The sequence below is a fragment of the Equus asinus genome, chromosome 18, assembly GCF_041296235.1.
Source record: "Equus asinus isolate D_3611 breed Donkey chromosome 18, EquAss-T2T_v2, whole genome shotgun sequence".
Lineage (NCBI taxonomy): Eukaryota > Metazoa > Chordata > Mammalia > Perissodactyla > Equidae > Equus > Equus asinus.
In genome coordinates, this window is record NC_091807.1 from 29,599,510 (window position 1) to 29,621,735 (window position 22,226).

Below are 22,226 nucleotides of genomic sequence, written 5' to 3' on the forward strand. Positions count from 1 at the left end.
GCAGGTGTTAGCTCAGGGCAACTCTTGAACTGAAGTGTACATTCCAACAATCTACAGATAAATTCCTTTAGGAAGAGGCAATTGACTTGAGGGTTTTTTTGGGGAAATTACACTTTTCTAAACAGTATTTATTTTGTTTGCAGGTCAGGTAAAATTTACTTACAGTGAAAGTTATGTCTCTCTTGTCTGCACCAATCTGTGACATTTCCTCAGGTTTTCTTTAACTTTCATGACCTTGACCCTTTTGAAGAATACTGGTCATTTATTTTGTTAAATGTCCCTCGATTTGGCTTTTCCTGGTGTTTTTATCACAATTAGATTGAGCTTATGCATTTTAGAAGGAAGGCTTCTGAGGTGACTGCCCTTCTCAGTGGGTACATGATGTCACGGTGCCTCATTACTGATGATGTTAACCTTGACCACTTGTTTAAGATGGCGTCTGCTGGGTTTCTTCATTGTAAGGTTACTGTTTTCCTCTGAGTAACTAAAAAACAACTTAGCGGAGAAGCTTTTTAAACTATGCAAATATTGTTAAGATTAAGTCATCTGTCCAGGGCCGCACTGCTGGTCAGAGGCAGAGCCAGGATTTGAAGTAGGCAGTCGCTCCGGGATCCGTGCTCGTGGCCCCCATGCTCTGCCTCCCCAGTGGCACATACAGCAATATCTGGAAGTACACAGGTATGTGCAAAGTGTGTGGCGTGTCTTTGCAAGCGGGCCTTTTAACCCTTCCCTTTGGAAACCTAAGAGCTCATTCTTCCCTTGCTAATCAACTGAACGGCCTCAGTTCAGTTCAAGGGGAGCGGTCCCCACAGAATGCCTCAGGCACAGCAGCCTGGGTGCACAGGATCAAATCCAGCAGAGGGCCTTAAGTTATCTGGGTTGGCTGTCTGCACTATCAATGCCCAGCTTTACTCCGGCCGGTTAGACCTGAATCAAGAACGCTAGAAAGTTAGTATATTGGAGGGGAAGGGCCCATAATTCTGTGTATTTTGACTTCCCTAACTAATTCTCAAAGGCTAAATTCTAGGGTTCCTCTCACATTTAGTCCTGCTCATTACAAATATTTGGAATGTTTCTCTTGATAGGATCTGTGGATCTTAGAAGAGTGGGTGTATCACTTGGAGTCAGGCCATACAGAAACCCAGAAGAATCCTCGTCACACTTGTCGTCATACAAGTGCTGGGTGAGCCCTGGGGCCCAATTTCCCAAGAGCTCAATCCATTTGGGATGTTGGCCTGGGCAAACAGCCTCTTCAGTCGGAACAAATGCACCCACTGGTTGGTTCTTGGGGGCTTAGATAAAACCTGGGAGGTGTGCTCAATTGGGGCAGGGGTGTTCTTTTCGTTTAATTAATTGACTATGTGTACTTGAGAGAGGTTACAAGTTCAGGGCCAACATCACTCAACTTCTGCCCTCAGATGTTGAACCTAAGCCAGTGACTTGACGGTTGCTTAATAGCATCAAGTATTGCCTTAATGTAAGTCAAGGGCACCACCAGCCTTTCGTTTTGGTTTTATTAACTCTTTAGGTATTTACGACCCAAAGGGGTTGTCCTTTCCAGCCCTATCTGGCATCTTGTCTTTCAAGGGGCCCCAGGTATGTGTTTCCTGTCCTTGGCAGAGGGACAAATCTAGAGCTGTGCTAGACGCATGGTCTCCCGCCCTGCAGCTCTGTTTGTTTTGGAGTTTCTTCAAGGAGGGGCGGGATGGAGAGCTCTGCTTGCATAGTGAAGCTGTCAGGCCCACCCCCGACCTTTCTCCCAGTCCACGGCTCTGATAAGTGGGCAGGCCTTGAGCCTGGAGACCCACAGACACACTGGATGGTTTTACAGAAATCAGTGAGGCCGTCTCCTCGTAGGGCTCCGAGGAGCTCCGGATGCGCTGCAGACATGGCCAACCAGACCAACACCTCCGCCCCATTCTACAGCTACGAATATTACCTGGACTACCTGGACCTCATTCCCGTGGATGAGAGGAAGCTGAAAGCCAACAAGCGTAAGTCCTCAACTGGGGAAGCCACTAGGCAGAGGCTGGGGGTTGTTGGCTCAGACGACTCTTTCTCCATTCACTTATTAACTCCAACAGATGTCCCGGGTAAGCGGGAACGTGACCCCGCACTCAGAGATAAAAGTGAACGGGGGCAAAATAGCTTCTGTTATCTTCTGTAATGAGTTCGGAATGAACCTCCTAAGAAACTAAGACATTTTGGGAGCAGAATATGCTTTTAAGATAGCTTTCTTGATAGAATTTGATTTATCTGGAGTTCCAATAAGCTAGATGAGTTTCTTCAAATTGTAGATTTTGAGTTTTCTGTTGTCTGGAGGCAGATCTGGGAGAGAGTCATTTTGTCCCTTCTCTAAGATGTATGATTTACTAATTTCTATTAAAATACCAACAGATGTTTCGCCTTCATGGTCTTGGAAAGGACAGTAAGAATGAGCTAATATCCTTCTGCCCATCTTCCTCCCAGTCTTTATCTCTTGAGTAACTTGGCACTTTGTGATCAATCTTCTCTGATTATCCCACCAAGATAACAAGTTAGCTGAGGAAAGGAGCGTGGAAAACAAAAACAAAGTCTTAGCCCTGGGAACCCACCCTCTGCCCTTCCCAAAGTCTCTGGTTCCTTGGGTCTTTCACTACAATCGCATGATACAGCTGTTAAAAAGTAAATGCAGGGGCCAGGCTGGTGGTGTAGTGGTTACATTTGTGTGCTCCGCTTTGGCACCCCAGGTTTGCAGGTTCAGATCCCAGGCACGGACCTGGACACCACTCATCAAGCCATGTTGTTGTGGTGCCCCACACACAAAATAAAGTAAGATTGGCACAGATGTTAGCTCAGGGACAATCTTCCTCACCAAAAAAAAAGTAAATGCAGTCTCTAAAAGGAACTGGATGCTTTTTTTTTTTTTTTAAAGATTGGCCCTTAGCTAACATCTGTTACCAATCTTTTTTCTTCCTTCTTCTTCTCCCCAAAGCCCCCCAGTACATAGTTGTATATTCTAGTTGTAGGTCCTTCTGACTGTGCTGTGTGGGATGCTGCCTCAGCATGGCTTGATGAGTGGTGCTAGGTCTGTGCCTAGGATCTGAACCAGTGAAACCCTGGGCTGTCAAAGTGGAGCGCACGAACTTAACCACTCGGCTACAGGGCCAGCCCCAGAATGCCTTTTGTATGAAAAAAAAGAGTCTGTTACACACCAGCTCAAAACTGAAATCCATTCGGATGTCACTATTTAATAAAAAGAGGCAGGTCCCTGGCAGAGCCCTTGTCATCCGGAATGTCTTGTTGGGAAGGGTTCCTGTTTCCAGTTTCATTTATAAGTTCTGGAAGTCAAGTACAGGTACCCATCCTTGTGTACTGAGGACTTACTATGTCCCAGCAACGGACTAAAACTTTTGGGGGGGACGATAGGTTTGATGTGTGTTTTCTGATGTAAAGAATAGAATTATGAAATTAACATGCAGATTTTTGTGCGTCACTCACCATGAGGACATATAGGAATAGGGAGAAAGTGCAGAGTTGAAATAAAAGCCCACTCATATATTATCAAAAGTTCAGAACTTTAGGATACATATAGATCTGGACAAAATGTAGGTTTGCATTCAGGAAAGTCTTTTTTTGATTATCAAGAATTAAATAAAATTCTGGGTCAGCTTCAGACACTCCCATCCTTTCGTGTGACAGACATCTCCCTCTGTCACCACGTGGGCTTCAAATCTTTTCCCCCTGCTTTGGGTCAGGGAGCTGCTTGCGCTTTTAGAATCTTAGAAGCCACAACCTCAACCTTGGGACCCCCTCATCCACAAATAACTTCCATTTCTGGGAAAACTGTGTGATAATCCTGTAAGTTACATTTGAGGTTTGAAAAGATGTTCCTTCTTGCAAACATGAACTAGAGTTGGAAATTTACAGCCTGGTGAGTGTAGAAATGAGGTCCAATACTAAACGAAGCTCCTCCCCAAACTCCCAAACCCAAGAAAGACCATCTCAGTGAGGAAACTGTTGCCAGGGAGAGGCCGGTCGCTGGGCCCCCCCGACACCATAGATATCAGGGGCTTTTCATACCCACAGGGAGAAGCCAGTTGCTGGGTCCCCACTAGGAAGAATAAATATCTATTTGTATTTTCATAGAAATTATTTACGTTATACATTTTAGGGGATGGACAAAATAATTCTTTCCAAATCTGCATACAGACAATGGAAAACACAAAATCTACAATTTGAAGAAATCCACTAAGCTTATTGGAATCCCAAACGAATAGATTAAACTACCAAGAAATCTATCTTAAAAGAATATTCTGTTTCACAAGTGTCTTAGTATTTTAGGAGTTAATTCCAAATTTATTACAGAGGTTATTATATACCATTTTATACACAAACCTTAGATATCAGGGGGTCTTTGATGCCCACAGAGAGAGGTGCTCCTTCTGGCCGCCTCTATTCCTGTTTGTATCCCAGGCTTTATGTCTTGTCTGAATTTAATTTCTGTTTTCTCTGAAGAAGAAGTTTGGTGCTGACAAAAATCCCTCCCCCTATCAGGCTGTTTACACCCTGAATACACAGTTGTCTGTTTTTTTCTGGGAGACTAGCTGGGAGGCGATGCAGAAGCTGGGCACCTGGGCTCCTGAGCCAGGAGGCGGGAATTTGCACCTGAGCTCTGCCAATGACTAGCTGTGTGACTTTGACCAAATAAGTTACTCAGACCAGGCCAGATTCAGGAGGAAGAAATTAGAACCCATCTTGCAATGGGAGAAGTGTTAAAAATTCAAGGCAGTCTTTAATTCCCCATAAATGAGAAAATGTGGCATATAGCAACACGAGCTTCACAGGAAAATGAAATGGGAGGAGTAGCTAGGGAGAGCTGGGACCCAAGGAAGGATTGAAACCGTGACTAGGGTCGTTGGTGAAGGCCCTCCCAAGGCAACCTGGGGGGAGGCCAGAGATCAAACCTTGAGGATGTTTTGAGAAGGAGCCTTCCATGCAGCAGAGGCACCGAGGGCAGAGGATCTGAGCTAGGGGGGTGCCTGGTGTATTCCAGGAACGACAGAGATTGCAATGACTATTTCCTTATATTTTTGGAAATTACTTGGAAATACCTTTTTGTCTCCTAAAATGGAAACCACTTTATTCTTTCCTAAGCCAATACAACCCATTGACCAACAAGAAAAAAATCAATAGAAATATGGGCAAAGGATATGGAAACAGTAACAGAAAACTCAAATGGCCAGTGAATATGAGAAAATGCTCAGCTTCACAAGTAATCAGAGAAAGGCACTGGGACGCAACAACGAGATACCATTTCACACCCATCTGATTTGAAAACATTAAAAGATTGATATTCAAAATGTTGGGTAGGAAGTAGAGAAATTAGGACTGTCATATGCTGCTGATGGGATAAAAATTGTGTTCAATATTTTGGAGAATGACTTGGCAATGACCAGAAGAGTTACAGTTGCATAATTCAGATCTGCCTCCCAGGCTTCCACCTCGAGCAATGCTTGCACACGTCCACACGGACACTTGTATTTCGATGTTCTCTGCAGCACTGTTTGTGATAGTCAGAAATTGGAAACGACAATCCATCAATCCATCAACAGGAGATGGACAAATTGTTGTTGTATTATTATAACCAATAATATTCAGTGGTTGCAATCCATGAACCAGATCTGCATGTGTCAATATGAATAAATTGCTAAAGTAGAATGAAGGTAAGAAGCCAGAGACAAAACTATACATCCAGTGGAATCAACTTATGTTAATTATTAATGATCATATTGATTATAATTACATCTGGTTAAACGGTAAATGAATTTATTATAATTAACTATATAATTAATTTGTAAACACAAAATACTTACGCTATATTGTTAATGGAGATGCGCGCATGGAAATATAACAGCATGCATCAATTTCAGGATTGTGGTTTTCCCTGGAGGGGGGCCATGGGATAGGAGGGGGTTCCAACCCTATCTATAATATTTCAATTCTGTTTTTTTAAAAAAGGATCTGAAGCAAATATGACAACATGTTTGATGGATGCATAGGTTTTATCATATTTTGCTCTGTATTTTTCTATATGTGTCTGGAACATTTCATAATTCAAAGTTTTGATGTATTTTTTAAAAGGTGATATACCCTTTAGTAAAAGATTCAGACATAAATTACTTAAAAGAAATCGGTGTTACCATTTCAGTGCTTAGCCAACTAGGATTTTTCTGCATGCCTAAACCCATACGTGCATAGGTGCACACTCGTGTGTGCACGCACACACAAACCTACACGCCCACACACACGTGGACTGCTACCCTGTGTGCTGTTTGTAATAACTCCTGCCCGGCCCTCCTCAGGGGAAACTCAGAACTTCCTTGAGTCTCCTCCCTTCTCCCTGGGCCTGTCTGTGACTGTATTAGGCAGGACCCAGTGGGTGGGCAAGTGGCCATCCTCTCCGACAGAGGCACGAACTCAGCTGGGGAGGACAAGGACCCTGAGCTTGCTGGAAGTTGGGTTATCAGCTGGTGAGAACAACTCTGTGCTCTGGGTGGTTTGATAAAAATTTAAATGTTTAGTTCATTTTGACAAAGATGCTCTTTTTTTTTTTTCCTACTGTGGGAAAATATACACAACATGAGATTTACCATTTTAAATGTACAGTTCAACAACCTTAAGTACATTCACATTGTCGTGTAACCATCACCACCATCCGTCTCTGGAACGTTTTCATTTTCCCAAACTGAAACTCTGTCCCCATTAAATACTAACTCCCTGTCCCCACCTCCCACGAGCCCCTGGCACCGCCATTCTGCTTTCTGTCTCTCTGAAGTCGACTATTCTGGCTACCTGCTGTGCCCTGAGTGTTTGTGTCCCCCCCAAGATTCGTATGTTGGAACTCTAATCCCCAGTATGATGGTATTTGGAGGAGGGGCCTTTGGAAGGTGATTAGGGTTAGATGAGGTCATGAAAGTGGGGTCCTCGTGATGAGATTGGTGTCCTCATAAGAGACACAACACAGCTTGCTCTCTTTCTCTCGCTCCTCCACGTGGGACATAACCAGAAAGAGCGGTCTCACCAGGAACCCAGTCCACCAGCACTTGATCTTGGACTTCTCAGCCCCCAGAACTCTGAGAAATAAATTTCTCTTATTTAAGCCCCACAGTGTACGTATTTTGTTATAGCAGCCCCAACTGAGAGTCCCTCATATGAGTGAAATCATACACTATTTGTCCTTTTGCAACTGGCTTATTTCACTTAGCACCGTGTCTTCAAGGTGACAAAGGCCCTCTTGAGGCAGGCCATTTTACCAGTTTACAGAGCCGTGAGGCAGGAAGAAATATATTTTAAACAATAAATTGTTTGCAGGTAGCCACTACGAGAAATATAACCTCGAGAACAACGGTCTCCTGACACCAAAAACATAAACAAGAGGAGATTCATTATAGCAATTGGCTTACACCTTTAGGGGGCCGGGAAGTTCCACCGTCCGCCATCTGCAAACTGGAGGCCCAGGAAAGCTGGCGGTGTAATTCAATTTGAGCCCAATGGCCTGAGAACTAGGGGCCACTGGTTTAAATCCTGGAGTCCAAAGGCCCGAGAACCAGGAACTCCAATGTCTGAGGGTAGACAAAGATGGATGTCATAGTTCAAGAAGAGAGGGCAAGAATTCGCCTTTTCCTCGGCTTGTTGTTCCATCCTGCCCCCAATGGATTAGCTGATGCCCATCCTCAGTGGTGAGGGCGCATCTGATTTACTCTGTCTGCTGAATCCAATGCTAATCTCTTCCAGAAACACCCTCACAGACATGCCAGAAATAGTGTTTCACCAGCTGCCCGGGCATCCCTTAGCCCAATCAACTTGACTCATAAAATTAACCATCACAGTGGTGTCAACCAAAAAACTTGGTCATCAGTTGAGGACTAGGAGTGGTGGCGGAGGGGACATCGGAGCCCCTGAGGCAGGAGCAACAGCCATAGCAGGCTATGCAGAGAGTGATCACAAGAGTGATGAATGTGTGCACAGGTGAACTGGCGCGGGAGTCCAGCGTGGGGCGTCTGCTTGTTATTTTGTCATGATGCTGTCATGTTGCCCCCCAGGGCATCTCCTGTCTAGAGGAGTTCCTCATCCACCAGCATCTCCCCCTTTTCGCTGGCTTGCTCAGTCCTGTATAAGGACACATGGATCTGCAGCCCCGCTGCCCTCTTGGACCATCAGCTAAGGACTCTCCACCTGTGGTTGCCAAACTTCTCAAAGGCATGGCCACTTTCGCCCTCTGCTTTCCCAGTCACGGCTTCCCCGAAATTAGGCTTCTGCATTCACCGTGGGATGAAAACGCCTCTTCAGAAAACAGCAACCTGCATGCTCACCTCCTTCTTCCCCCTTGTTTCTGTGTCTCTCCACCTTCACTTCCATCTCTCTCAACCTCTTTCTTCTTCCCCTTTGCACTCTCCTTAGGCCAACCAACTTGCTAGGTTTGCCCAAGACTGTCCCATGGATGCATCTTCAGGAACTCAGGCCTATCGGATGGTCACCCTAATTCTCCTCTTCTTCCTCAAGGCCCACAGACATAGGACCAGGGCTGCCACTAACACATATCATAGAGAAAATTAGAACAGCATTACTCCTCTGCACACACAGCTAATCACAACCCATTCAAGTGGGTCCCTTGAGCAGTGCGCGACCTGTGCAATTCTTTACAGCCTCACTGTATAAGAGTGACTCCAGGCTCAACCACATGCCATTTGCTCATTTCCATGTCCCTGCCCTCCCCAGAAAGCCTAAGCTCCCCTTTTCCTCATGGTAGCCCCTGTGAAATTTGGCACTGTGAAGTTTGTTTTTCATTTTTCCTGATGAGAGCCGCTTCCACACCACACCAGAAACACACCATACATACCTTGTCCTACCTTCTGGCCTTTGCTCAGGTTTAATTCAACCATCCAAATTCTGTACTATCCATTATGGGCCAGATGTTGCCCTGGGACCCAGAGGTACAAAAGCAAAAAGACTAAATCCATGTCCTTGATTTTTTTCAAGAACTATTTTATTTTTTTACCATTATTATCTGTTTTATGATGAAGTATTTCCAAGTAGATTACAGGCATCATGACATTCCTCCACAAACTTTCGGGAACCATTAACAAATAAGAACATACCAGTCCATCGAAATATTTCAATACCCATTTCTTAGTATCGTCTACCTCCCAGTCTATATTCAGCTTTCCCCCATTTCCCCAAAACGTGCTTGTGAGCTACTTTGTCCAACCCACGTTGGTGTGCAGCATATGGTGATGTCCCTGAAGCCTCTTTGATTCTAGAAAGGGCCGTTTTTGTGGTAGATGACACTGACTTGAGGAAGCGATCAAGCAGGTCCCTCTGTCATATCCTCAACTGTCCAGTCAGGTGGCAGATACTGACCATTAATAAACTGTTGTTCGATTAATGGGGCTATGCTGGAGATTGCAGAAGTTGCCAGCAGAGCACAGAGAAGGACACTCCTGGGGAGAAGAAAGAGGCAAGGAAGTCTTCACGAGGAAGATTCGGTTAAGCTGAGCCCAAAGAATTGACGGGACCCTGCCTGCTACACGGCAGGCTAGCACAGGGCAGAGAACGTGCTACTCCTGCGCATAAAGGGGGTGCTTCTGGGAAGGGGCACACGGAGTGAGTTTTGGGGAACAGTGACAGAGGCTGTGCTCCAGGCCACCCTGGGGCCAGATTCTTGCAGGCTGGCCTCAGAGGATTCCTGGAAGCAGTGGGGAGTCATTTCAAATTGTAAGCAAGGAAGAAACAAGGCCCAATTTGCATGCTGAAAATATCCCTCTGGTGAATACATACATTTGAGAGTCGGGATGGTATTGGTGACATCTGGGCGCAGATCATTCAGGCTGCTATAGCAAACTACCACAGATTGGGAGGCTCATAAACAAAAGAAATGTATTTCTCATGGTTCTGCAGGCTGAGAAGTGCCAAGATGAAGGTACCAGCACAGCCGTGTTTGGCAGAAGGGCCTCTTCCTGGTTCATAGCTGGCACCTTCTCGCTGTGTCTTCACATAGCGCAAGAGGCAGGGGACTCTCTCTGGCCTCTTTTTATCAGGGCACTCACTCCATTCGTGAGGGCTCCATCCTTATGACCTCATCACCTCCCAAGGCCCCACCTCCTAATACCATCATATTGGGGGTTAGGATTTAACATGAATTTTGGGGGGGACACAAACTTTCAGACCACAGCACAGCCCAAGCTAATTATTACCCCGGGGGCCTCTCCCTCAGCCCTGGGGCACCACATAGCCTTTACTTATATCTTTTATCCGGTTAATAATTCTTCATGTTTAACTTCCCTGTTTGCTCTACTGTGTGTTTTCTATCTCCTGATCGGGCCCAGACCACTATCATGTCCTTCCAGTCTTTTTTCTCTGCATTTGCATAAACGTGTGGAACTGCAGCATGGAAAGAGCGAGTTCACAGATCAGAAAGGCCCTTTCGTTTTTCTCCACCTGCTCCTGCCGACCTACTTAGTGGTGTGGCTCTTTGCCTGCCCCTGGGTAGCACTTTGAGCAGGCCCCGTGCTCATTCGTAAATCTCAAAAACAGCCTGCCAGTCACTTTAGTGACCAAAGCAAATGTCTAATCCTATAAGATGTTAAAATTATTTCAAAACAAACCACCTTCGAACTTCACTCGAAGTTAGAACATCCTCTTTGCCTAGCGTGGGGGGCAGGGGTGCTTCTCTTTTCCCTGCTCTGCCAGCTCCTTTCTCCCTAGCCACCTGTCCCATCCTGGTTTGTGACACAACTTCATTGGAGCACGAGGGAAGGAAAGAGGTGAGGGGCAGGAAGGACGGTGCTTGGCTGGCTCCCGTCTGGGCAGGTGTGTCCTCTGCTGGGGAGAGTGAGTCCAGCTGGCTCCTTCTATTCTGGTGGGGAGCTTTGCAAGGTACCCCACTGGAGGGGATCCTCTCTCCTGCTGGCCTCATAGGACAGCCCCCAGCGCCATGTTCTCAGAGGCCAGCCCTCACCTGTACTGGCTCAGTTGGAGGCCCACGTCCCCTCCAGGCCGTGCTTGTGTGCACGGTCCTTTTAGGCCAGGTCCAGGCTGGCTCGACTGAGCCTGTACCCTCCCCTGATGCCCTCGGCTGGGCCTTTGACAACACACAGCGTTGCCCCCCAACAGCAGGGTGGCAGCCCCCTCTACTCTGCTGACAGTGACGGCGGGGTCTCTCACTCTCCAGCACATGTCAGACTCCAGTCCACTGTGTCCCACCGACTGCAAGGGACACACACAGAGTTCCCTGAGCGGCCCCATTGACTAGAGAGGAGGCACCGACTATCCACTTTACACCGTGAGGGGCGTGGGGGACTCTGCACACTACTGTCTCAAGAAAATTCTTTAGAGTTAAGCATCACCAAACTAGACTTTAAGTAGTCCACATCTGTCTTAGTCTACTTGGCTGCTGTAACAAACTATCATAGACCCGGGGGCTTAAACAGACATTTATTTCTCACAGTTCTGGAGGCTGGAAATCCAAGATCAAGGTAGCAGCAGATTGGCTGTCTGGTGAGGGCCCTCTCCCTGGCTTGTAGATGGCCGCCTTCTCTCTGTGTGTTCACATAGCCTTTCATCGGTGCATGAAAGTAGGTGGGGAGAGAGAGAGAGTGTGTGTCTTCCTCTTCTTATTAGGGCACTAATTCCCTTATGCGAGTTTCACCTTCAAGATTTCTTCTCAACCTAATTACCTCCCATGGGCCCCACCTCCAAACAGCATCACACTGGGCATTAGGGCTTCCACACACGAATCTGGGGGAAGACACAGACATCCGATCCATAGCAGCCCCTTGGTCTTAGATTTCAGCCAAAGCAAACAGAGAGAGTCCATTACAAACATCCTGACTCCTATATATGTTTCAAATAGGACCTGGCTGTATATCCTGTTTTGTACTCTGCTTTTTGACTTCACAATGTTTTATTTTCCCACGTCATTAAATATTCTTTTCAAAAACTTTGTGAATAGCTGCATGGTGTTCTAGAAATTAGTGTCTTTGAACATAAAGAATGTTTCCAGGATTTTGCTATTATAAGCAGAGGCCTTAGGAAAAGAACTTCCACTGCTGTGTGTCTAGTCAAGATGTCTTGCCTATTTTTGTCCTTAGTATTTAAATTCAAATAAGTTTACCCCCCAAAAATTTAAAAATGCATAAATGGAAATCTCCATTATCCACACTCTGTGCGACCATTACCACTGTGTCACTGTTGTTTTCTTCGATGATCAGCAAAAGGCAGTGGCAGGCGGCCTCAGGGATGCTCTGTTACATGGCTCCGAAGGTGGGGTAAGGTGAGCTCCTGTCCAGGTGGGGATGGAGGTAGGTCAGACCACAGACAGCGGGTGTCCTGCATTGCTGCCAAATGCGACCTTCTCTCAGGTCACCAGTTCCTTTGGGTTGGGCCTCCTCCCCAGTCACACGAGTCAGGAAGCAGCACGCCCTAGTTCTCAGCAGTGTTTCTGCACATCAAAGACAGAAGGATGCTGGGAATGATGCTCTGTGAGCCGGGAATGCTTTAGGGAGAGATGAAGAGGCAAAGCTCTCGCTCAGATCTTCTCACTGGTGGGTCATCTGGGGCAGCTGGCTGAAATGTCTCAGGCCAGCCTGGGTTCAACTCTCAGGCCGAGTAGAGAAGGAGATAAAATAGAAAAATACCCAGGGCTCATGTGTTAACTTAACAAGCAGGAAGGATATTAAGATTTTTGTGTTCATGCCCGTACCCTGGAATGTATTCCATCATGGCTGGGCAGATAATTGGAAACATCTAGGGATTTATATAAATTTTTATGGAGCATTCAGTGCTGAGTGGAAGGCTGTGGGATGCCCTTTCCCAGGGACGGCTTGAAATCTGGTGTGATTTAGTTACAAGGACTCCACAAGGATTTTTACCATTGCGATTTTCAGACGTGGCTTCTGATTATTTCCTGGAAAGGTTCAGAATCTCCCTAACACTGTCAGAAAGGTGGAAAATGCAAATCTGTTTCCTGAGGCCCTGCCTGAACTGACTGTCTGTTTGATCTCCTCTGTGTCCTCTTTTCAGAGGCTGAGTTTAGGAGAAAACCAGTCCCATATTCCAACCTTACAGTGCAATACAGATTATTCTAATCTCTTGGGTCTCCAGACACTGCTCTGGGAGCAGCAAGATGGACTGATTCCCTGTGGGGAGTGCCAGGCTTTCATGCTGTATTAATTATGTCTCGGGTCAATACATCTTCTGCCTTTAATTATGGGTTAGGAAGAATGTGTCAGAGCCCACATTGACTTCCGCTGATGTGCCGCCTCTGGCAGCTTCGATTATAAGAAGTCTGTCCATCTGTTGCCCCAACAGCTGGGAGAGGAAGAACAGAAACACACGACTAACCAATCTCTCTGAACACAACACAGAGAAGTCAGTGAAAAGATTGAACAAAAGCTCTACACACAACTCTTTCCTCTCGTTCAGAGTAATCAATTTCAGGTTACAACTTCAACCATGACCTCTAACTCTTCACAAACAGTCAGTCCCATGGGCATGACATAAACAGTGAAAGCGATTTCTAAACACAGATAGGAGAATGTTTACCTTGGAACAAATTCCCCACGAAAACAGCCCCATGGGAAGGTGCTACACTTGAATGATTCCATTATTGCTGAAAAACTGCTTGGCACTCTTCTTTTGGAGCTGACTTTGGTGACAATAGCACATCCTATGAAACATACATGGTGATAAATTGATGTATTTTTTTAAAGTTTTGTTTTTTAGTTCTAAAAATTGATGTCATAATAGTTTACAACATTGTGAAATTTCAGTTGTACATTATTGTCTGTCAGTCACCCTATATATGTGCCCCTTTACCCTTTATGCCCACCCCCTAACCCCCTTCCCCTCTGGTAACCACTAATCTGTTCTCTTTGTCCATGTATTTGCTTATAAGTGATGTATACTCTTTGAGGGTAGATTTGCTTTTGGGAAATAGTTAAGAATCACCCAAAAACCAGTTGGGTGAATGAAATGGATGATTAAGCTAATTGATACCACCTGAGTGTCAAAAATAAAATATGATCTCATAAAGGAGCAAAATTGGTGTGTGTGTGTGTGTGTGTGTGTGTGTCCTTGAAGGGAATTCCAAAAGAAGAATTCGTAAATGTTTATGAATGTCCGATAAATGTTTGGTCAATGTGCCTATTTTAGGAAAATTGATATGACTCTATGGTAGAGGGAGGGTGATTATTTTGAAGGTCAGCATTCATTTGGATTTTCAAGTTTGGGTACATTCATTTAATGGCAGTTCTTTTTACTGATTCAATAAAGAAAATTGGTTACAATTAGCAGAGTACCAGATGAACTAGAAGTTGATTTCTCTCTCATGGCCAAGTCTGCAGGACAGGTGGTGGGTCCTCTCCATGAAATCCTCAGGAACCAGCTTCATTCCAGCTCACTCTCTGCCATCTCTGGGACATTTCCCTCGTTCTCTAGGCCTCGCTCTAGCCATCACACCCATGTTCTGGGCAGCAAAATGGAGGAAGGGAATAAAAAGAGACACAAGGTACTAGAATTCTAGCAGTCTCTGCAGGAAGACTCCTAGAAGTTGTCCTGTAGGCTCCACTCACATCTCATTGGCCAGAATCTTGTCACATGGCCATATCTAGCTGAAAGGGAAGCTGGGAAATGTAGTCTTTATCCCAGGCAGCCATGTACCCAGCTAAAGGCAGGAGTTCTATCACTAAGGAAGCAGCTGAGAGGGAACATTAGGATTAACAACTAGCAGTCTATGCCACAACTACCTTCACTCATATCTTACATTTCAGTGAGCTTAAAGGACGCAGTGATATCACTTGGCACTAAACCCTCTTAACAGAAATGATAATTTTAGTTCTATTTATATATCATTTCACATCCATTAAACGAGGAACTGTGCCATGTGCATTGTATATACATATTATTTTATTTAATCCACTTAACAGCCTATATGATTATCCCCATTTAACAGATGTGGAAACAGATTTAGAGGTGTGAAAATCCCAGATTGGGGGCTAGCCCTGTGGCCAAGTGGTTAAGTGCGTGTGCTCCGCTGCTGGCTGCCCAGTGTTTCATTGGTTCGAATCCTGGGCATGGACATGGCACTGCTCATCAAACCACGCTGAGGCAGCATCCCACACACCACAACTAGAAGGACCCACAACGAGGAATATACGACTATGTACCGGGGGGCTTTGGGGAGAAAAAGGAAAAAAGTAAAATCTTTAAAAAAAAAAAACAAAAAACCCAGATTGCCTGAGATCACATGGCTAGAAAATGGCCTAGTCAGAATTTGAACTCAAAACTTCCCCTAGGCACCTCCAGATCCTAGGCCCTTCCCGCTGCCATTGCTCCCCAAAAGGGAAGACTCTTGGAGTCAATCTTCTACTAGGACTCTGAGACTCAAATGTTAGCAGCATTTGGAGGAATGCTAAAACTGGGGTTTATCGGTTCTCACTCAGCAAAACTGAGGTGCCTCCTATGAGTAGGGAGTATTCTGATTGGAGTAGTTTGTCAATTCCAAGGTAGGTTGAGAAAACCACCCCTGCCTGGCCCCCCGACGTGAAGTGCAGCCCAACCAGTCCATCCAGAGCCTTCTTTTGTCAATCCACTGTGGATGCCTAATTTCCTTCATTCTGCCGGTGTGGACTTGGAAAGGAAGGAAGGACAGAGGGAGGAAAAAGGGGAGGGAAGGGGAAAGAAGGAAATGAGAGAGGGAAGGAGCAGGAAGGGAGGGGGAGTTATCTATGGCTGGACCGGTTTCATTGCCCAGCCTGGTGCTCCTCTTTGTAAAGACAAGCCCTCGGATGTTTAAATATTTCCGTCCGACACTGGGGAATGACAGCTCTTGCCCTTGGAACAAAATGTTCTCTCCAAGCACTTAGGCTGAACCTTCAGTGGGAAGAGGAAAAAGAAGCCTATTTTCTTGGCTGCCTTTTTCAACAGAACATGATGAAAGAGAATTTCGCACAGGAAATGGCTAGCGGCGATTGATCGCGTTTTTGGTCTACAAAATACAAACTTCCCTTCTCTGTAGACACTGTGTTCTGTGGAAGCTGTCATCTCATTCCCTGCTTGTATCTGAAGATAATGATCACAGGCTGCAGCAGACAAGTGTGAGCCCGGGAGAAGGGGAGGGGATGTCTCAACTGCTAAATTTTTAAAGATTTTATTTTTCCTTTTTCTCCCCAAAGCCCCCCGGTACATAGTTGTGTATTTTTAGTTGTGGGTCCTTCTAGCTGCGGCATGTGGGACGCCGCCTCAGCACGGCCTGATGAGCAGTGCCATGTCCGTGCCCAGGATTCGAACCGCCGAAACCCTGGGCCGCCTAAGTGGAGCGAGCGAACTCAACCACTCGGCCACGGGGCTGGCCCCTCAACTGCTAAATTTTTGAAGCCATCACCGTAGAGGCCCTTATACAACTCATCTAGGTACTCAAGACCTCAGGCCCTGCGTTAGATTTACAAAGGAAAACAAGCATTAGTGTCTGAAGAAATCTCAAACACCCTTACAGAATAAAATTCCAAACCAAATTTTCTGAGAGCATATATACCATCATCCTCAGAGGGTCATAAAATAAATCGTGACTCTGCGATGAAGTTGGGCTGCGATGCAGGTGTTGTAGAATAACGAACAGTGAGTGAGCAAGGCATGCTGAGAACGTCAGAAGCTTCTTTTAAACGTTTTTAGTCTTAGGACAGACAGTAACAACCTCCTTTCCTGCTTCCCAGGAGCACATATGTCCCTTAAAGAGTTCAGTGCTCTAGGGCGCCACCGTCCGTTTCTCAGCTCAGGGACAGGAAGGAGAGAGGATGTGAGAGCCAGCCTGGGGGTCTTTGTGGGCCTGGCCCCTCTGGAGGGTCAATGCCGAGTTGCTGATGGCGCCTTACAGGGTAGTAGGAGCTCTGATTCCTTTTGCAAGTCCTGCATCTTTTCCCTCTATCCTGTTTTTGATGCTGTCAGGGTCCAAGATCAACTCTGACAAGTCTTCAGTTTCTCCCTCTACCCTTCTTGGGTCATAGAGGGTAGAGGTGACACCTTTTACTCAAATACCGTTATTTACCCCCAGGGCCTCTACCTCCATCTCTCTGTAGATGACTCACAAATCTTGAAGATCCTTTGTATACATGCATGCATGCATTCATTCATTCGTTCATTTACCCATTCATAAACATCTTTTTGTTTGAACAGAACACAACAGAAGGCAGGGCAGGGTGAGAGCAAGACGTGCTGCAGGAGTTCAGCGGAGGAGGTTGGGGGAGGAGAGTGCAGGCAAGGGCATCCAGGATTTCTGGTGTGCGGGGTTGACTCCCTCTGCATCTTAACAGCCCCTAGCAGATCCTGGCTCGTGTAGGTGCTTACTAAATACCTGTGGGATTACCATCCTTCAGGAGCCACCTTTGGTCACATGTGTAGGTGTCCAGCGTATCCCGGTTTGGGGCATCTTGTCCCACAGTCATGAGCACCTCTGGGAGGAGATACTGGCAGACACTAATTATGCGCCTGGTGCTCTGTGCCCATAGCCATGGACAATCACCAAGAAAAACAACTGCATTGCAGCAGGTCCCTAGCAACTTGCCGAATGTTCCTGAACTGGTGCTCTGGAGAAAGGCACCTCCTGACCTGCCAGGTTCTACCCAGGGCCCAGAAGAGTCTAGGCATGTTTCCTGGTTTCCCGAGGCACCTTCAGCCTCTGGCTGCAAATACAGCCATAGTGGTGGCTGCAAAGTGCTTTTCCATCCGGTCGTTTGCCCCCAGCTGGGCCTGTCCACCTGAAGGAGAAGGAGCCGCTCTTTCTGCCACACCGAGCAGGCTGCAGTTGCTGGAGTTGGTTAAGAGCTCCGCAGCCAGAAGGGCCTCGCCTTCCATGGGGAGCACGCAGATGCTGTCATCTAGCGGACATCCTCCTGTGTCTCTAATTCTTGGGGTCTCTGAAGCTGCCCCTCATGGGGCTGGTCACCAAAGGCCCCGAAGCCCTCTCAGGGGAGAGGTGGCCATCCTGTGACACGAAGCTGCCCACAGCCCTTTCTCCTCCCTCCCAGGGAGTAAGAGAGGGCGGGCAGCAGCGGGAGCAGGTGCAAAAGTAAGTTGGTAGGGCGCCACCGAAGTCCATGTACTGTTTTCCCTCAGCCATCACCCTAACTGACCCAGCAGCCAGTTGCCCTGACAGAAAACCACTTCTCTGCTGCCCTGGTCCTTCCCAGGTTTCCTGTTAATGGAAACAGCTTCTCAATGGTCACAGCTGAGAGGCTGGAGGAAGAGGGAACAGGTATACTCAGAAGCCTATTTCCACAGTGCTCGGGGCCCTTATTTCCCTGCTGTGGGCTTCGGGGACATCACACTGACGCTGAGATGCAGCTCTCCCTCCCACAGATTCCATCGTCATCGTCTTCTGGGTGAGCCTGGCGGCCTTCGTGGTGCTTCTCTTCCTCATCCTGCTCTACATGTCCTGGTCGGGCTCCCCGCAGACGAGGTAAGTGAGGAGGGTGGGGATGGAGGTCACTCAAGTGGTTAAATAGTGAGGAACTGTGTGTCCACACAGCGGAATATTATTCAGCCATAAAAAGGAACAAAGCACTGATTCATGCCAACACATGGATGAACCTCAACAGCATGGTGCTGGGTGAAAGTAGCTAGACACAGAAGGCCCCACACTGTGTGATTCCATTGATAAGAAATGTCTGGAACAGGCCAATCTCTAGAGACAGAAAGCAGATGAGAGGTTGCTACTGGGTGCTGGATTTCTTTCCCAGATGATAAAAATATTCTAAGATAGATTGTAGTGATGGCTGCACAGTTCTGTGACTATACTGAAGAGCAGTGAATTTTTATACTTCAAATGGGCGCACTTCATTGTATGTAAAGTATCTCAATTAAGCTGTTAAAAAAAGTACAGTTGAAAGGACCCCATGTGTCAGTTAAGTCTTGCTAAATACCTCACCAGGAAAATGGGAGCCTAATTTAGTCATCTATGGCCACCATCTGGTATTGAGTGCCTACTGAGTGCCTTAGTGGTTAAATTGAATGTAAAATCTAGGAGCTCTGAGTGGTAATTAGAGCCTAGCTCGTTATATGTTAACTCTCTTGTGCTGGACAATTGGCCCACCGCATCCAATTTTCCTTTCTAGCTTAATCTGCCCCCATAGCTGTCCTAAAGACTGTTCTTACAAGGGACCCTATGTCACCTCTCTCCCTGCCATAGCTGACGGGACCAGGGCTGGGCAACTGACCCAATGAGGGCCTGTCCGGGGCTGGCCAATGTCCCTTGAAACATGTGACCTGGCCTCAGATGGCACTGAAGCGTCCAGGAAGAAGACCGGGGCTGGACGCCATCGTGGAGCAAGAAGTCTAGGGCAGAGGAAACCACGAGTCAGCATAGGAGCTGGCAGCAGAGAGAGATGAGCAGGGCTATTTTGAGAGAGGAAAGGATGAGGAGCCTTGAAGACCTTGAAAGAACCAGAGAGGACAGCCCGTCCACCAACGGGGTCCCACTGCAGGTTCCCGCGAGGACCTGTGTGTCTGAGCATGTGCAGACACACTTGGATGGGCCTGTTTCTTCTACCCCTCCCCCACCTACCCTGCCCGTAGCGTCCCATCCAGCAGGTCGACCCTCCCCAGGTCATTTCTGGTTCCCTTTGCACACATGTGAGGCAGGGACCAGCTTTGGAGCAACGAAGAAATCTACTTTTTCCTTTCAGCTTTCAGAACTGACATTGAATTTAAGCAGGTTTTTTACCTCCAAGAGATACCTGGGGGATAAACTAATGAAATCGTCTTTCTTTTCTACTCTTCTGAGGTGACTTGGAACAAGGGACAGTTTGCAAGGATGGTCAGTTGTCCTCCTGGGGGAAAGTTGCTTAGTCCTGTGAGCACACAGGCGGCCATGGCTGAGGGGTCTTGCGTGTTTTCTGGGCAAGAATTTCACAGGGCAACTTGATGACGTTGTTCGTCCTGACTGGCCTCCTGGCGTCCTAGAGAAAATGCTCTCCAGGCACTCTGTAAAGACTGTGGAATGCTCAGGGTAGCCAGATGGATCCCTGGTAGAACTTAGGAAAGAGGATGCTGAGTTCCGTGCTAAAAAAGAAAAAGGTTATACTAGCATCGTCTGGAAGGGAGCTGAGCTCCCTCGGGCTCCCTTCCTGGCTGCTTCATTCACGTTAGAATGATAAGCACATGAACACTAGTTCTCCAGCTTAGACAGCTGTCACTACCCTGCCTCATTTCATCCTGATGAGACCTATGAGGCAATTATCATCCCATTTCATTGATGAAACTGAAGGCAGGCAGGACGTGGAGGGCTGGGCTCATGCCAGGGGGCTGTGTCCTCTGCCCCCCGCACCTCGAGTGCAGATGAGTCCATCCAGAGAGGAGGGATTTCCAGCTAAGATCCAAGTTGGCTGGATACGTGGATACCAGATGAGCCACTCGCAAACGCGTGGATGCAGGGAAGGTCCATCTGCCCCCCCATCCCCCACCCCCAACTGTAAGTGGACACATGAGGGAGAAGTGACCTCGGGGGGAAAGACCTCAGGTCTAGGTCACCATCAACACTTCCTCTTTTCTTCCATTTCTCCACAATGGCGACCTCTGCAAGCCAGGCTGCCCCTCCCCGGGGCCCTGCTCCCCTGGCAGAGGTGCTGGCGCTCTGTGGCTCCGTCCCTATGGGCTTTGGAGGCAGAAGGGAGCCACAGGGAAGCCCCCAGGAGGGGCGGTTCTCTGCTGCCTTTGATGCCTGCCTTCTTCCATCTGCTCTGTCCACAGGGACAACACCCAGCACCACCCAACATGTCCCTGGAGTCACAGCCTCAACCTCCCCTTCTGTGTCCGGAGGCACCCACTGCACCACAGGGACCCTCGGGGGACCCCGCAGGCTCCACCAAGCTCGGCTGAGGAACCAGGCAGCAGAGCATCCGGCCGCGATCAGCAGCCGCAGGGAGAGAGCCCCTCTGCCTTGTCCCCCACAGCCCCCCAGGCCCACTGTGCCCTCCTCTGGGAACTGACCCCTGATGGGGACCCCCACCGCGTCAGCTGATGTCAGGAATGAGTTCAGCGAGCCTCCCCCTGGAGACTGAACCTCTGGACTGTAGAACCGACACCAGCAAACCACAGCCATTGCCGAGGGAACCAGGGAACTCAGACCAACCTGGACACGCACATGCGTTCAGAAAGCCCGTTCACACGTAGCAGGAAGCACACCCGGGTCAAGAGTGACTCTGCCAGGAGGCAGATAACATGCATTTATCCAAGGATGGCAACGCCTAACCACCCAGCATGGGAAAGTAGTCTCTGATATTGCTCATTTTATTTAGTGCACTTAAACCTGCTTATTTACTGCTTATGTTTGCTTTGGGAAGGGCAGAAAAATAAATATGTATGAACTAAATTTAAAAAATACTCACTTGCTAATCTTTACCGTGCCACTTTTCAGCTTCAACTCTTATTGCTCTAATATTTTACCGACCTTGATTTCACTGGGTTGATCTGGACCTTTTTGAGGACACCCAGGGAAGGCCTGTGTGGTTTCCATCCATCCCCACGGATGGACGTCCACTCACAGAGATGGGGCAGTGTGTGCCCGGCCAGGCCAGCTCACTGCGGTCAGGGACGCTAGTCCCACTTCCGACCTTCCCGAGGCTCTTCAAAGACAGAGCGTCTTCCCTGGAGGGGGCAGCCAGCCCGGCCGGCAGGGCCTACACCAAAGGGAGAGAATGCGCCTCCGTGTTACCCCAGAACACCTTTAAGCTGGCAGGAAGGGTCCCACCCTGGATGTGACTTTATGGGACCTCTGATCTGAGACCCCCGAAGGATCTGGTCCTCTAGTGCCCAGCAGCCTGCTCCTGGCAGGGACACAGCACCACACTACAAAGCCCCTAAAAGCCACCCTACCTAGGGAAAAAGAGTCCGCCACAGTGAGGGCCGGGCATGGTCTAGAAGGGCAGACAGGGGTGGGGAGACCGATGAGCTCAGGAGATGCGGAAAAGGGGTGACAAAGGAACAGCCGGCCTTTCCAACCTGAACCTGCGTAGGATTTCGACTTCGGAATGTTCTCAAAGACCAGTGTTGGGGTTTTGGGAGGGGATAGGGAGGTAGACAACGGGCCCTATTTGTGGTGAGTGGACTAGATGTGAACAAGCATTACTCTTGTCATGGTTAAAATCTTGTCATTAAAAAACCAGAGAGGAGTCTAAAGAACTCTGGAGATGTAT

At 47.6% G+C, this 22,226-nt stretch overlaps 1 protein-coding gene across 5 annotated transcripts; it reads left to right on the plus strand.

Annotated features, from left to right (window-relative positions):
• The first annotated feature begins 396 nt into the window (after positions 1-396).
• MRAP (melanocortin 2 receptor accessory protein) lies at positions 397-22,206 on the plus strand. 5 transcript variants are annotated; one of them, XM_044751076.2, is made up of 5 exons: positions 397-678; positions 1,086-1,183; positions 1,858-1,994; positions 18,394-18,493; positions 20,782-22,206. In XM_044751076.2, exons 3-5 carry the CDS (start codon positions 1,889-1,891, stop codon positions 21,050-21,052), a joined length of 477 nt encoding a protein of 158 aa, XP_044607011.1. In that variant the 5' UTR covers positions 397-678; positions 1,086-1,183; positions 1,858-1,888; the 3' UTR covers positions 21,053-22,206. The 5 variants fall into 5 exon arrangements, with proteins under 5 accessions (XP_044607011.1, XP_070344860.1, XP_070344862.1 ...); XM_070488759.1 differs by having other exon boundaries at positions 426-678; positions 1,086-1,277; positions 20,782-21,439; XM_070488761.1 differs by lacking the exons at positions 397-678; positions 1,086-1,183 and adding an exon at positions 1,462-1,596 and having other exon boundaries at positions 20,782-21,439.
• Positions 22,207-22,226: the final 20 nt, after the last annotated feature.